At 52.0% G+C, this 15986-nt stretch overlaps 3 protein-coding genes across 4 annotated transcripts in view; 2 read left to right on the top strand and 1 right to left on the bottom strand.

Annotated features, from left to right (window-relative positions):
• EZH1 (enhancer of zeste 1 polycomb repressive complex 2 subunit) overlaps positions 1-15986 on the top strand; it is a 53215-nt gene that overhangs the window by 35989 nt on the left and 1240 nt on the right. The window lies entirely within an intron of this gene.
• The window catches only part of TUBG1 (tubulin gamma 1), a 195331-nt gene continuing 180323 nt past the window's right edge, over positions 979-15986 (bottom strand). The window contains exons 2-12 of the mRNA XM_065749154.1: positions 7725-7810; positions 7450-7562; positions 6872-7039; positions 6550-6618; positions 5228-5307; positions 4494-4620; positions 3684-3770; positions 3294-3443; positions 1886-2038; positions 1478-1639; positions 979-1181 (exon numbers count right to left, since the gene is read on the bottom strand). Coding sequence (XP_065605226.1) covers positions 984-1181; positions 1478-1639; positions 1886-2038; positions 3294-3443; positions 3684-3770; positions 4494-4620; positions 5228-5307; positions 6550-6618; positions 6872-7039; positions 7450-7562; positions 7725-7773 — 1356 coding nt within the window. The 5' untranslated portion in view covers positions 7774-7810 and the 3' untranslated portion in view covers positions 979-983. The remainder of the gene's footprint in view (positions 1182-1477; positions 1640-1885; positions 2039-3293; positions 3444-3683; positions 3771-4493; positions 4621-5227; positions 5308-6549; positions 6619-6871; positions 7040-7449; positions 7563-7724; positions 7811-15986) is intronic.
• On the top strand, positions 2823-15590 carry RETREG3 (reticulophagy regulator family member 3). 2 transcript variants are annotated; one of them, XM_065749159.1, is made up of 9 exons: positions 2823-3306; positions 8927-9033; positions 10575-10605; positions 11726-11852; positions 12538-12622; positions 13047-13184; positions 13681-13760; positions 14284-14416; positions 15021-15590. In XM_065749159.1, the coding sequence occupies exons 1-9, from the start codon at positions 3227-3229 to the stop codon at positions 15452-15454; spliced, it is 1215 nt and encodes a 404-aa protein (XP_065605231.1). In that variant the 5' UTR covers positions 2823-3226; the 3' UTR covers positions 15455-15590. The 2 variants fall into 2 exon arrangements, with proteins under 2 accessions (XP_065605231.1, XP_065605230.1); XM_065749158.1 differs by lacking the exon at positions 2823-3306 and adding an exon at positions 8012-8204.

A 15986-nucleotide genomic window follows, 5' to 3' on the forward strand; every position in this document is an offset into this window, starting at 1 on the left:
AGCTCCCCCGGCACCCGCTGGCACTGCCCACCCCGGCTGGGGGGGAACCGTCCCCGCTGCGGGCGCCGGTGGGGCCCGTGCCAAGAGGGCGTGGGAGCCCTGCACTGCAATGGCTGTGAGTATTTTTAGCCTGCTGCTCCATGCCGCAGGGTCAGAGGAAAAGGCTAATTCTCACCTTGGGCTGCCTGTGCACGGGCTGCTGCCAGCACTGCCCCGCAGCCCGTGCTGTCACCACCTCACCCGTGGCTGCTCTGCCGAGCAGCACCAGAGCTGGCGGTGCTGGCAGCCCCTCGCCCTCACTCCTGCTGCCATCCCTTTGCTTTGGGCTGCAGCGGTGGGGAGGGCACCCCGATGGGGTCCTCCTGCCTGTGGCCTCGCCCCTGTGAAACATTAACACTGTCACCATGTGCGGGACGGGCAGGCGTCCTGCTCAGCTGCACTGCAGGTCCTGCCTGTATTTCTGGCTCTGCCACAGCACTTGCCCAGCGGTGTGCTGCCCGCTGCAGGGGCTCCTCCTTGGTACAGTGGGACTCGTTGCAGGCACAGTCAGTGCAGGAACAGCCTTTATTAAAGCAAAATAACCTACAAAAATATAGATGCAGCCTGTGCCCCAGGCCTGATCTGGCAAAGAAGAACGACCCTGCCCAGGGCAAGGACTGGCTCAGCCACGCACAGCCCTCAGCCACAGGACCCAACCTTCAGGCCAGGCCCGCTCCAGGCCCCTGGTTCTCCTCCTGCCTTCCTCCAAGTGCATGTGTGCTCCAAGGGCAAGAGGATCCCTCAGCACAGCAAGTGGCTGCGCCAGTCCATCCTGGGCCAGGGCACGTGGCGTGGTGGAGGCTGTCCTCTGCCCAGGGCCTTCAGGGGCAGTGCTGCTCACCGCTGAGGAACACGTGTGTGTGTGTGTGTGTGCACGCAGCCACTGGCAGCTCTATGGGTGGCCGCAGTGGTGCTCGATGTGGTGCAGCAGAGCTGTCCCCGGGTCACTGCTCCTGTGTGCCCCAGGAGATGTAGTCGGGGCGCGTGGCCGCGTGGTACTCGTCGATCAGATGCTGCACAATCTCCCGTGAGTTGTCCAGCTCATCGAAGTTGTCCTTGAAGATGTCCTCCTTGCGGAACTGCTCCAGGAAAGCTTCCCGCTTGCGCAGCTTGTCGTACTGCCGGCACGTCCGCTCGAACAGCTGGGGAGCAGCGCGGCACGCGGGTAGGACAGGAGTCCGGGAGCCCACGGGAGCTCCCGGGAGAGCAGCAGCAGGGGACAGGGCTGTGCCCTGAGCATGCAGAACACATGGCTGGGATCCCAGCCCAGATCTAAATCCTGATCTGCTGCAAACTGGGACTGCCTATCCACCCCTCATCTGTAGGACACTGTGGCTCTGTGGGAGTCCCAGGGGAAGATGTGTCTGTGACCAAACGGTCGGAATCACGGCTCCAGGGGCCCAGTGTACTGCCTGTGGTGCTGGGGGAAGGCACTCACCGAGGAGATGTTGGTGTGGTTTGCCATCATGAGGCCGCTGACACGGTGTGCTGATGGCAGATAGGGGGACTTCCGTGACAAAGCCACCTGGATGCTGGCAGGACCCCAGGGAATGAAGTTGGCCAGCTTCCTCTCCCGGATCCGCTGCAGACTCTTGTGAACCTGGTGGGGTGAGAGCAGCGAGGGGTAGCAGGGTGCTGGGCAGATCTACTTGCACCACTCCCAGGAGCTGCTCCTTGCAGGGCGTACAGCCTCGGAAAGGTGGACTTCACCACATGGCAGGCAGCCCCACGCAGGAGCAACCTGGCACCAGTTCTCAGGCACCCCTTTCCATGCAGGAACACGGTGACTGTGCCATTCTCATACCATTTCCATCAGTGTCTGAAATGGCATCGTGCAGGAGCTCACCTGTGTGGGATCTACCTCCCCCTGGATGATGTTCAGGATGGCAATGTAGCAGTGGTTGGTCTGCCTGTCTCGACCCGTGGACACCATCACATTTTTAGGCTGCAGCAATCTTCTCATCACATCCAAGACGGTGGTTTTCCTCACACTGGCCACCTGGGAACATCAGATGGGGTCAGAGGCAGTGGGTGTACTGCTCCCTTGCCCTCCCACTGCCCTGCACACGCACACAGGAGCAGAGGGCAACTGGAAGGAGAAGCCCTCGCCCCACCGATGGAGCCACGTGCAAAGCTGCATGCAGGATGGGGAAATCCCAAGGTCACACAGCAGGCACAGCCAGGCTGAGTGCTGGAGCATTGGTGTAGGCTCCCACAGGGGAGCTGAACTGCCCATCCAGCAACGCAGTGGGGGCTGGTGGTGAAGCTCAGCTGAGTGAAGGGATACATTTAATGCCACCATCGCACATCTGTCCTGCTCCACTTCTGAGACAAGGAGCAAGGCTGGAAGGAGGGGGAGCGACCACCCTGCACTGAGCCGTGGGCGCCGCAGCAGTCTCCAAGAGCTGTCACAGACTTTGCACAACTTCAGTCTGCGCAGCGGGTGCCAGGGCCAGCACCCAAAGCCGTGTGCCTGAGGCAAGGACAGCTTGGTGGTGTGGCAGCCCAGCTCCAAGCACCCCGAGCTGCTGGCTGAACCCCCCCGCACCCCTCGCTGGGAGGACAGAACACACACTCGATACCCTTTTCAGAGCCAGCAGTTTTTCAGATTTGCTTCTCTGAGTAACATCCTGAGGAAATGCACACAAGAGGAGAATAGCAGCTGTTAGCCCCCAGCAGAACTGAGACACAGCCAACGCAGGTGAGTGTCTCAAAACAGAACAGCCTCATTCTCCCCTGTGGCTGGGGGTGGGGGGGAGCACTGGCTGGGAACAAGCTGAACACTAGTGGCAATGTTTGATGCAGGTGAAGGGTAACCAACCCCTCCCTGGATGCACCCTGGGCAAGAAGCTGACACCTGGAGACCACATTCAGCCTTGGCAGTGGTGACCAACAGTGTTCTGACCTAAATGGTATGAGCTTGTGGTCCACTGCGATTTCAGGCCTGGTAGGGGTGCTTTGCTGGGCTTGTTCTGATCATTTCTAAGGATGACTTTTGCCAAATTAAATACTGTTGGCTCTCCCATAGCTGCCACAGCCATCCTGAGGATGTTCAGAGTGAGGAGTTAGCCCAAGTACAAGCACAACTGCCTGCTCGTGGCTGATTCACATCGTGCTTGAGCTGTCACGAGGTAGCTGCATATGGCTCTGGGATTAGGAACATGCAAGTACAGCTCACGCCAAGACTATGGGACTGATGGGATGTTACATGGTGCCCTCAGGGAAGAGGAGGAGTCCCCATAAGGTTGTCTTACCGACTGGTCTGTGGTGAGTGGTGTGTACCCTGTCATGAGGAAGTGCAGTCGCGGGGTGGGAATCAGCGAGGCAATCAGACCGATGAGGTCGTTGTTCATGTACCCAGGATATCTGAGCGTGGTGGTGCTGGCAGACATGATGGTGGAGACCTGGGGGGAAGAGGACTGGGTCACCACGTGGTCACAGAGCATGTTCAAAGCCTGCTTTAAAAAACTAGGTCAAGGGAAGCAGTGTGCCCATGGAATACACCCTGCAGAAGGGCAGAGGAACAATGTTCACAGTTCCAGGCTGCCCAGCATCATGCCAAACCCATGGAGCAGCCTCAAACCAAATCCAAGCCACTGGGGAAGCCATGTGCCAGCTTCTCCAGAGGGAAGAGTCCTTCTCACCAACTGGTTGATCTGAGAGAATGATGGGTTTTGAATGTGCAGCCGATCTGTCGCGATACGATTCAAGGCTGTGTTATCTAGAACTACCTGCAAGAGAAAAACTGCTATGTGAAGGCTCCCAGAAGCAGCCAGAGGAAAGGCAGCCCTGACCACGTGTCTGAGGGCACTGGATTGCACAGCCTGGCCCAGCACAAGTCCCAGTTGCAGCAGCCCAGTGCAGTGCTCTGTGGCAGGTGGCAGACACTTGAAACCACAAGCTGACTCATTCGTGGAGCGTAACAGACACTGTCAATGGGAACTCTTGCCTTCAACTTGGCTGTGCTCCCCTGTGCTCTCCCAGAGAGCACAGCCTCTAGGCCAGCACCTCGCAGTAACCTTCAGCAGCACTGGCACAGCTGCTATTGCCCTGCCATGTGCAGAGTTAAGGTGGTAGGGACGAGCAGGAGTCTTGGCTAAGACTGAGTACGTTGCCTGCTTAGGGCCTGTGGAGGCTGAAATTAAGTAAAGGCTGTGGAGCAGGGCTGCAGAGGAAGCACAGCTAGCACACTGCTGCCATGGGAAGAATCTGCCAGTTCCAAGAGGCAGAACTACCAAGCAGGACAGCTTGGAAGGGGTTAGTGCAGAACCCTCATCCCTAGAAACCAGATCTGCCCAAACCTTCTAGACAGAGGTGTACTTGCTGCTGTGCACAGGGCTTCACAGGCTGCAGCACCTGCCCCAGTATAAGGCTGCACTTCAGAGCTGCCAGGGACAGGGCTGCTGCACAGGAGCTGGCTGTGCTACTGGGCCAACATGCAGTGGGGCTCTTACCACACAGTCAGCGTTCTGAGTCAGCCTCTTCAGTGTCAGAAGAGAGTTGTATGGCTGGACCACAACGTCACTCATCTCATCCTGGTTTGGGAAAACCGAGTAGGTCTCCACCAGCTTCTTGGGATATCTAGTGAGAAAGCCCAGCCATCTCAAGGGTTAACATCGCCAAGACAGCACTGTCTCCTCCCACAAGCTCTCTTTGCAGTCTCCAGGCTCAGGACAGCAGTGAGTCACCAGCACTGCATGCCAGATTCGGCTCCCAGGGAGGGAGAGAATTTGTCCCAGCAGTGCCTACCCTAGCAGCACAGGAGCAGGCTGCCAGACAGCTACAGGCAAGGCTGAGCCATCCGCAGGCTGATTAAGCAGCTGCCTACAAGCCTTTTCAAGAGGCAGCAAGCTGAAACAGGCAGCGATGGCAGCTCAGAACCTACAACTTTGAGCCTCCCACCCTCCCCAGCACAGCCAAGGTGTTAGAAGGCAGCTGCCTGATAAGAACGGCTGAGGGATGGCACAGTTCGGACAGCACAAGTCCAGTTTCCGAGCCTCTGTAGTCCACAGGCATATCGTGAGCCATCCCTTCCCTGGGCAGTTTGCCAGGGATTGCACAAGACAGTATTTGGGTGGGGGCGGCAGCCTGGGCTCTGAGTCAGCTCTCTCCAGCTCTCTGCTTTGGCAGGGTGCCCAGCCTGGGCCAGACTCTGCAGTACAGGAAGGGGATAAGGCTGAATGCTCACCTGTCATTCAGTCTCTCGAGGAGGTAAGAGCCCAGCCCAGAGCCTGTTCCACCAGCAATGGAGTGGCAAAGCACGAATCCCTGGAAGGAAGTAGAACGTAGGAAGCTCAAGGTCCAGTTCAGCCCCAGGAACAGAGAGAGGCCAGCCAGCAAAGGTGAGAACCTCCCCATGGCAATACTGCTGCAAGCAGGGAGCTGAAATCATGTGGAGGTTAGCCCTGGCTCCTCCAGACCGCAACGACAGCCACATGCTCATCACACCACTTCTCTAGCGTGGGAGGAATCTACTTCTCTGCACATGCCACAGACTACAACCACTGCTCAGGAGCCTCCTGGAGTCCTCCCACCCCAAAACAGACTTCAGAATAGCTCAGATGTCACTCTCAGCACCCAGTTGGTCACATTAAATGGAGGCAGACCTTCTTAGCCCTTTCTCTGTGCACTCCTTCCAGAGTTTCAGAGGCCAAACTCCCTCTACATGACTTTCTGCAAGTCCCCACTTTCTGCAGATCCCACAGGCTACTCTTAGATCTTCTGCCAACTTATTTTATGACAGTATTTTCCCTTTCCCTGTTGCCATGTGACAGCCTGACACAAACACCAAGGAGCCTTGTCTGTCTCTGCACAGGAAATGGTTTTATCCAGATGGTAGTCAAGGTCCTGCCAAAGGCACAAGGCAAAAAAGCCCCAAAGCTGTCTCCAGGCTTTTGGTATCCCTGATGCCCCTTTAATCAAGCTAGAGAGAACATGAAGTTGCAGCTGCTCACGTTTATTCTGTGGATTTTGGAGCACTCGGCAACTCTGACTCCCTGAGCATTTTCCTCCGGGCACTCTGAGTCTCTCTGCTGCTGCAGGCACCAAGGAGCAGCAAGTGCCTCATTTCCATGCAGCCCCCCTTTACCCACACAGACCTTCACTAGAGAACAAACCAGAAGGGCAGTGTGTGTGCTGGTTCAGTTGATGAAAGGGAGAGCCATAGGAGGGAGATGGAACAGAGAAAGAAAAAAGCACAATGATGCCTGAAAATCCTCCTGCAGACTGTATCCTGTTGGAGGTGCCCAATGCCATCAGTGTTTTGAGCAGAAAAATGTCCCACTGAGCATACAGTAAGATGACTTCTGGGAAAGCCTGGCAAATGTAGTAGTGACAGAAAAGATCTCCCTTTCCCAGCTCCACTCTGTACTCATTGTCTGCCTCAGCACACAGAAGCAAGCTGAGCCAGTCTGTATGCAGTGGAGGACTGAGCTCAACCTCATGGAGCAGCAGTCCAGCTCTGAAAACGCCAGGTAGGAGAACCATATCCAAAGCTCCCAATGTACTTACTTCCAAGCTGTCACTGCCATCAGCCTCTCTGTCTATTATGTCGAATATATCTTCATGGATCTTTTCTCCCTGCAGGAGAGATCAGAGAAAGATTTGTTTACCTCCCACAGAAAGCAGTGAAGAGCTTATCAAGCTGGGCATGAAGCCAAGTCTGATGGGCACCATGATCCTGTACTCAGGGTGCCAGAGTGTCAGCCCTGCATCTCTGCTGGACGACACAGAATTCTGCAGAAACTGCACACTGAGCCTGACATGAGAAAGGCCACATTAAAGCCTCAATAGCTGCACTGTGTTCATACAGAGGAGCGCTGGGGCCTGTTACCTGTGAGAAGCCACTGGCCCAGTTGTTCCCGGCTCCACCTCCATGCTCAGACAGATAAATGTTTTCTGGATTGTAGAGGTTAGCATACGGGGAATTCAGGATGGAGTGGATGACTCGAGGCTCCAGGTCCAGCAACACAGCTCGTGGGATGTAGTGCTCATCATCTGCCTTTAACAAGGAGCAGTGAGGTCAGGATGCAGTACAGCTCGTTCCCGCAAGAGAAACTGTGACTGAGCGCGCCACCTCCTGGGCACAAAGCAAGCATGACGCAGAGTGCAGGAGGAGGAACCCGCTGTGCGCTGCCTGCCCATCTCCTCTCGGCGTACCCCAGCGTGCCCGAGTGCCAGGTGGGGGCTGCCCTGCTGCAGTTTGGCGATGCGCTGCCTGCAGCACTTCTGATGCTCCCACCTCCGTGACACATCCAGAGCACGGAACCGGCGCGTGCACAGAGCCGTGGCAGCAGTGCCTGGCTGCTCGGCTCCATCGGCCACTTGAGCAACCGCGCGGGGTCACCCACCCATTCCCAAATGCGGCTGCCTCGGCAACGTGCGGTGAAGCAGCCCGGACAGCCGCGGTACCTGGTAGAAGAAGACGTCCTTGCGGTCGGTGCCCTCGGTGGCGAACTCCTCCACGATGCCCTCGGGGCTGATGCCATGCTCGGCGCAGAGCTGCTTCCAGAACTCGAACCCAACTGCGGGGCGCGTGGTCAGCGACCCAGACCCCGCCCCCCGCCTCCAGACCCCGCCCCCCTCCCCCGCCTCCAGGCCCCGCCCGCGCCCCCATAACATCCCGGCCCCGCCCAGGCCGCGCTGCCCGGTCCCGGCCGCGCCGCCGCTCTCGGGTCCCCGCTCACTCTGGTTGCCGCACTGGCCCAGCTGCAGGGTGATGATCTCCCGCGGCATTCCGCCGTCTGCTCCGCTCCGTCCCGCTCCGCTCCCGCTGCTCAGCCGCCGTCTCCCGCTCGGCGCCAACGGCACTGCGCGTGAGCGCGGCGCACTTCCGGTCCCTCTCCCGCTTCCTCCGTCCCCTCACGGCGCCCTGGAAATGCGCGTGCGCAGTCGCGACCAGCGGTCAAGATGGCGGCGTCCGGAGCTGCCCCGCTTCCGGCGGAGGGGGCCGCCATGTCGGCGGCGGCCGGATGTTGATGCCGGGACGGAGCCATGGCGGCGGCGCGGCCCGGCGAGCGGCAGCGGCGGGTGCAGGAGCTGAGCGCGGCGCTGCGGGGCCGCCTGGGGCCGTACGAGCGGCTGCTGAGCGCCGCGCAGGCCGCGCTGGTGTGGGAGCGGCCGGGCCGCAGCGCGCTGTGGTGGGCGGCGGCGCACGGCCTGTTCTGGTGAGCGGCGGCGGGCGGCCCGGGGCCGGCGGGGCGGGCTTCGGGGATAGCGCCGGGCCGCCTCGGCGCCGGCGGAGCCGTCTGCGTCTCCTCCCCGCCGGGCAGCGCCCGCTCCGGGAGGGGTTCCTGGCGAAGCGTCGCTGCGGTGGGACGGCTCGGCCCGGTGCGCTGCGGCCTCTCGGCCGTCGCGGGGTGTGCGGGGCCCTCGAACCCGTCTGTCGGGTTTGGGGAGCGCGGACTCCAGGCAGCGAACAGTTCGCGGCAGCCGAACCTCCCGGAGCTGCGGCATTTCGTGGCTCGGGGTAGGGGCCGACCCCCGGGCCGGAGAGTTTGGTTTTGTGCGTCAGCTCACGGGAGGGAGCCTGGAAGTGCTGCTGCCTACTTGAGCTTTATTCCTCTCAGCGTGTTTTTCACCTAAGCATAAAACCACATAGCAAAAAATGAACTGTTCTGTGAACGGTGGCACAAGGGCAGCAGGTGATGTGCAAACTCCAGCTGCTTGCTGGAAGGGAGGAGTGTGCACAGCCCTGTGAGATGGTCTGGAGCACCGTGAGATAAGCTCCTCACCGAGGGCAGTGGGCAGGCTGCCTGCCAGCTGATAAGCAGCTGCTTGCTTTTCTCTGTCTGTAGCTATCAGCAAGTTTTGCTGTGGGTTTGTGATACCCTTTTCACTTATGTCACAGGTCTCACTGTTCATTTATTTGTTCATTTCTTCACCATAGGTTCTTTGCTCTGACTTCTCTTCGATTGCTGTTCCTGATTTCATTTACTCTTATAATAGTAGTTTGTCTAGATCAGTGGAAGAACAAAATCTGGCCTGAAATTGGAGGTAAGTTGCAACATTTAAGTTAATTACAGAAAATTAAGCACTGTTTTCAGATTGAGAGGTACAGAATGTGCAGCATTTGGAGTTCAGGAGGCAGAATTGAAGGTGTTTTTTTGTTATTTATGAATCCAGAAATGCAAAAGAATATTGCAGGCATGTTCTTCCCGAGTCACTCTGGAAGATCCTAACCCATAAAAATAACAGCAGTTTCTAATGCTTGTGGCACTGGCATTTGCCTCTTAATCTTCTGAGTTCTCCCTTACATTTTACTTGGTAGAAACTTGTGATCTTTTAATGCATAATGAGGAAGTCTCCTTGATTATAGCATGTGTTTGTGGGATGCTGTAGGAGGCTCTTGTTCACTTGCTGGCTGTGATTTTTTGGTGTGTTGGGATGATAGCTTTTGCCATCTCCATCTGATTTTAATTAAGGATAAATTGCTGTTGAGTTAGAAGGAATATCTCCATGATCCCACACCAATGCTGTATATAATATCCTGCTAACAGAAGAACTTCAGAATAAAAAGAACATTGCACCAAATGGTAGTGTTTGAAATATGTGGTGTATTTGATCTTGGGCAGGTTTTGAAGCAGTGATTGATCTTCCATGCATTTGATACAAGATTAAGAAATCAAAGTTTGTGGAATATGTTTGGATTTTTCCTCATAATCTCTAATAAACCACCTTATTTTTTTGTGACAAATCTGAGTCTCGGCCTTGACAGCTGAGTAAAGATTTGTTTGAAAGAAGAGACATCTTAATGGCTGTTACAATTCAGTTAGCCCTAAACTTCCGGGAAACAAAGCTGTTCTTTTTATCCCTTATTAATACATTCTTGAATAAAACCAATTCTAGCAGCAGTTTTATTGCCTTTGCGTGGTCAGATTGATTTTGCAGCAGATTATTATGATTTGTGCACTTCTGAGTTCTGTGACCAATAACTGTAACCAATAAGCAAGTAGAAACACTGTGCTTCAGCTTGTGTTCTCTGTAGTTCTTAGGAAAACATTGAATCTTCATTCAGTTTCTGCCGTCAGCTTTCTTCATTATATATAACTGAAGCGTCCCTTCCTCCTGATCAGGGAAGTGGGGAGAGTTATCTGTTCAGCTCCTGCATAACCTTGATTTAAATTTATTAGGATAACTGATACTTCTCTGGGTCAACCTTTGGTTCCCAGTCTGGGGGAGAAAATATCAACATGCCTAAATCTCTGATGCCTCTCAGTAAGCAAACTGTTCCTCCTTCACAAGCTGAGCGTGTGCAGAAGGGAGGAGGATATATTTTGTGAACACCCATCACTGCAACCAGAGCAGCCTTCCAGATGCTGTCCAGCAAACTCTGAGGAGCAGTGAGGAGGCAGTGTTGTACTGTAACATGTACGTGTTCAAAATGTGTTATAGAGTGATTCATCTGTTTCGTAACAGTTGATATCTTTTTTTCAGATGTCTACCAGCTCATTAAAGCTTTACTGAAATCCCCAAAGCTAAGCATTCTTATGGCAAATTCCTTGCAACTAACGTAGTGTCTGTTCTTAATATTTTAGTGGCAAGACCTGACGAATTAGACAATGAGAGGTAGGAAACTAATTGAATTCTCTGTTATTTGGTACTTTACTATGATGCTGTGTAATAATTATCTGCATGTGCTTGTAAGGTTGGCTTCTTTGAGAGGGGAATGACAGGGGAGAAGCCAGCTGCTTAGTGGAGGGAGAATGGAGCCCTGGGCATTGTCACTCTGTTGTGACAAGTTTTTGATTGGCCTGAGCCATTAATCTTTGCCTTCACATGGGCATACAATAATGCTTGCTTGAGCATTGTAAGACCTCCACTGCTCTATCCCCTTGTGCCCCTAAGTTAGAGGTACTGTTTTAAAAACAGTTCCTTTTGTATGTGTCTCCAGTAGCAGGAGAACAACTTTATCTTTCGTTGTTTTGCTGGTCTTTTTAGAAACAAATATATCTTGAGCCTAGATATGGAATGTTTGAAGAGGCATGCCCTAGGAATTCTTAGTGCATAGTTATGGTCTGACTGCAGTGTTAATAGTGGGTTATGAAATGTTAGGGTGTTCTCTTACTAATAACACCTTCCTATCTCTGGGCACACCTTTCTGCCTGCTTATGCTGCTGAGCCACACTGGATGCTCAACTCATGTTTAAATCACTTGAGCTGTTGCCACATGACTTCCCTGTTGTTGTTTTTTTGTGTGTGTTTTGCCTTGTTTGTTTGTATTTGCAAGAATTTCTAAGCCTTGAGTACTTTTGACTAATAGTTAAGAAACTCTTAGTAGAACTTACCAACAGTAATGCCTCTGATGTAACCAGACACATTAAGTCAAGGCATAAGGCTCCTTGGAAACCTCATGTTGGATTCCTGGGAGTTGTGTTTGACCAAGCAGATGTAGAGAAAGCAAATGGGCTGATTCACTTCTTCACTGCCCTTTCCCTCCAGTAGCGTGAAATGATTCAAATTGCTGTTCCTTAGCTGCTGGAACACCTGAAGATGCTGTCAGAAATGGAGAGTAGAGGTGCCCCTTCTGGCAAGGTGGTGTTTTAAAAGGCAGGCTGAGCTGCATCTCTAGAGCTTGGCAGCTAGGGGAGAAGAGACGGTAGTGCTGTGACAAGTGTTCACAGCATGTGACTTCTGCACTGAAGACAGTGTGGTAATATTTGTTTCTGGATTTTTACCTTTACTGCAGCTGGGGATATGTCCACCCTCGGCTGCTTGGAGTGCCAGAACTGTGTCACCATTTGGCTGAAGGATGGGTGTCTTGGACCAACTTCTTAAGTAATCTCTTTGTTTTCAAGAGGCAAAGCCCTGGTAAGGTGAGAATGTATAGACGTTAGTAAATTAAATAGTTGGTGTCCATTTTGCTGACTGCTGGTATCCCTTTGTGATGGTATTCAGCACTGAGTGTGTTCCAAGCATGGGAATCTACTACAGAAAGCTTCCCAGAAAGATATGACTATTAAGTGGTGGAGAGGAATAGAAAGCACAGGCAGAATAAGCAGATCATGCAGGAGGGAGGAGAAAACGTGTTGGCATGTTGATTGCAGTAGTGAAGTGGAAATATAGTCACTCCTATAGGTTTCTAGCTTTTTGAATGTCTGTCAGATCTGTTTCCCTCATTGGATTTTAACAGTTTTAATGAGAAAGGTGTGTCAAGATTTTTTTTTTGTTGTTTGAGACTTATGCAAAGAGGAGCTTATGACTGTGCTTGTACTCTTCATCTTGAATGAGTTCTGTCTTTAACCTCTTCTTTGCTTTTAGCGTATCTCCTTTGGAAGCTTCTTATATTCTGAACCAAGAGGCTTTTGTATGCTGCCCATTGCTCGGAAGTACATGCTTCTTGTACCTGTTCTAGTTCTAGAAGGGGGTAGTGGAATGCTAGGAAGGCTTTGCTGTTGTTAAGAGTTAGAACTTTACCTAGAATTCTGCAGAGAGCAAGACGGTCAGGAAGTGAGTGATTCCATCACTTAACCTTGGAAACTCACTGTCCCATGTCTTCAGTTTTGCCTTCTAGTATGTGGAGTCTTTACTTTCCTGGCTGTTCTGGGCCGGTATATCCCCGGACTCCTGCTCTCGTACTTTCTGTGTAAGTAGAAGATCCCTGTGCCAAATACAGACCTTAAATTGAAAAGGGGCAGAGATATACAGGATCTGAATGTCTGAGGGATAGAGCTTTTCTGCTCCCAGGGAAAACCTGTGTGAGTGGCTTTAAATTTAAAATAATACATTCTGCCTAGTGTGTTGATTCTTGGCCAGGACTGTAAGGTCTCTGGATCAGACAGAACATGTTTGAGCAGTTGTTAACTACAGATCTGAGCACTGAAACGTTGGTTTCTCTTTTTTCTTGAACTGGCAGAGGTGACTGCACCCATTCTAACTGCCTCCTGCAGTGTTACCTTCAGTGCTCAGATCTCGTATTCTGTATGTGTGATACTGACTCACAAACTGGGCAAGATGTTTGTCAAGTAACATCCTGTACAATTTCTAATCAATATTCTCACTTCCTTCAGTGCTCTTCGTCCTGCTGTGGCCCCTTGCTGTGTACCACAGGCTGGGGCACCGCATGTACATGAAGCTGGAGCCAGCTCTGCAGCGGCTGGACTTCAGTGTTCGAGGCTACATGATATTGAAGCAGCGGGACAAGCAACGTAAGTTACCATGTGTTTCTGATCCTTCACATACTGATGCCTGAAACAACATATAAGTAAAGCCCCTGGTCTTGGAGTGAGTGGGACTGTGCTGCATGTCTCGAATGGCAGCCATTCCAGTGCCCTCAGCAAATGCTTATAACTGCTTGGACAGCAGGGAAGCAAGGCAGCTCTGCCTCCACAGGAATCTGGCAGGTAGTGAGCAGGTGTAAGCTGTTCACAGTGCTGAACTGTGCCTTTTTTCAGCTGCCAGAACTATTTGTTCTGTACTGCAGTACTACTGAGTTCTTCCTCCTTTTTTTGAGTGCAAGATGGCTGCAAAACATGCTCGTCTCAGCAAAAGATCTGCAGCAGCCCAAGTCAGAAATGATCACATTGCTCTGTTGTGTCCAAGCCTGCCAGTTGAGGGTTTTCTGCATGGTGCAAGGCTTTTTGTTTTTTTTAACAGACCTCTGTCCTAACAGCAATAATAAGCTCTGACTCTGGTTTCTGGCAGTGCGTTGCCGATCCCTTAACCAGGAGGGTACAGAAGATGGGAGTGACAGCGAAGAGGAGCTTGCTGCTTTCTGTCCCAAGGTAACAAAGTGTCTGTGGAACAGAAAAGCTCAGCTAAATGGAACAAACTGTCTGGATTGTACAGTCATACAGTGCACATCAGTATGTTGCAGCTGTCTTGTGATGGAAAAATAGACTAAGATATTCTCCTTTTAGAGAGGTCTTTCTTATTCTGTCTTGTTCAAGTATATTACATCTTGTACTGGTGAAGTCTGAAATGTGTTCCCCTCCAAACCTCTACCTCCAATCTTGCTCCTCTGGACATGGAGGAGTCAGGTTGAACTTTGAGGTGCTCTGCTGCAGGCTCGTCTTCAGCTTAATGTTACTTCCAAGCTGACTTGAGGATAATGGGCACTAGAGATGTACAGTTCTGTCTGTACCAACTACAGTCTCTTAGACTAGACTGTAACACATGAGCCTCAGATACCAGTGTTCCTTGAGGACTGGGCTTAACTGGCTGCCAGGGGATCATGTGTTTTATCTTGAGGTACAGGAATGAGCTTTCCAGTATTTTATATTTTCTGTTGTATCTCCTGTTTCAAAGCTGGATGACTCTGTGGTTGCCAAGGAATTAACCATCTCTGACTCAGAACATTCAGATGCTGAGGTTTCGTACACTGAAAGTGGAATGTTTAACCTCTCTAGGGGTCAGACTCCACTGACAGAGGGATCAGAAGGTGAGTAGAAATGGGCAACTTCTCAAAGATAAGAATTACTGAGCAGGGACGGTTGCGATGGGTTGCAGGGAAGATGCAGGTTCCCTTCTGTCCTTGAGATCTGGTTGCTTGATCTCTGTCTTGCTGGCCAGGATTTTTTTTTCAGTACAGCTTCCTTTGTAATTCATAAAGTGCTTTAGTAGAGGAATGACAGTTGCTCTTCAGAGGCAGGTCCGGTTCTGCCAGCCTTCACAGGGATGTGTTTTGCAGCGCAGCCTTTGTCGCTGTGACCAGCCTGTCCCTCTGGTTGTCATTATAGTGTATATGCAGCCAGCTCTTACATTCTAAGATCTTTCTACACACTGCTTATCTGCTTATCAGAGTGAGAGGATGGTTTCCTCTGTCAGGTGTCTCGTTCGGCATCTGCATTCCTTGAGTGAGCTGGGAGGTAAGCAAGCATACAGAATAACTATGTGAGGGGGAGATCAAGGAGAGTTTGATGTTCTGAGAAATGAAAGGAGACGGTTTGTCTTGGTGAGGCAGTGGCCCAGCATGCTGTGCTGCCCTTGCCTGCAGGGTGTTTGGCATCTGCTGCGTATTTAAAGTGTTTGTTCTTTTCTTCTAGACCTGGATGGTCACAGCGACCCTGAAGAATCTTTTGCTAGGGATCTCCCTGACTTCCCTTCCGTAAACCCAGAAGTAACTGGCCTAGATGATGAAGATGACACCAGCATTGGGATTCCAAGTCTGGCCTACCGCCCACAAGAAACAGAAGATCTACATCTCTCTTATTACCAGGAAGAAGCTGGTGTACTGCCATCTGTACAGAATCTTAGCAACAACATAGCTGGGTTTGTCACCAGAGGGATGATACAACTTGCACTGTCAGGAACCATTCAGCCAGGCTCTTCACACAGTGACCATCCCCAAAGAGATGCAAAGACTTACCTTAGGACGGCCAGCTTGGACTTGGACACTGATGCGGAAGGGGATGACTTTGAACTTCTGGATCAGTCTGAGCTGAACCAGCTGGATCCTGCTGGCTCACGGGGCCAGTAATCAATCACATCACTTCCCTCCTGGTTTTCTGTTGTGCATCGTGGAGGGGAATCATGGAAAGAAAAAGCATTGCACAGTTACCTACACTGTCTCCTGTGTGAGTATGAGTGATAATACAACCAGTCCTGGCTGAGAACTCAACTGTGAACTGTGACTGTAGCTTCACTTGGATTTTTAAAATAAACTATGCTGGTAACTCAGAGGGAAAAGGCATTAATGTGATTGCTCCACAATCACTCATGCATTGCCCTGCCAGGATGCTGCTTGCTCCAAATTTCCTCACCTACGACAATTAGTCTGGTGTCTGCAGCTCTAGAGAACACTAATCAGACTGTCTTAGCATCACTGAGGACAATCTTGAAGCGAATCTTCTTGGGGCTGTTATGGGATAAGGTGAATGGGATTGGTTTCTCCTCAAACTTAATGTCTAGGACTTAATGCTGTTCTGTCTTTAAGACAATCGTTCCCCGTTCCTAAAATGTGCACAGAAATCCAATTCTTCTCTCCCAGCAGTATCCAGCTGTGGGTAGAA

Source organism: Cyrtonyx montezumae, unplaced genomic scaffold (genome assembly GCF_038088225.1).
Source record: "Cyrtonyx montezumae isolate F1298 unplaced genomic scaffold, pur_monq_1.0 scaffold_58, whole genome shotgun sequence".
NCBI lineage: Eukaryota > Metazoa > Chordata > Aves > Galliformes > Odontophoridae > Cyrtonyx > Cyrtonyx montezumae.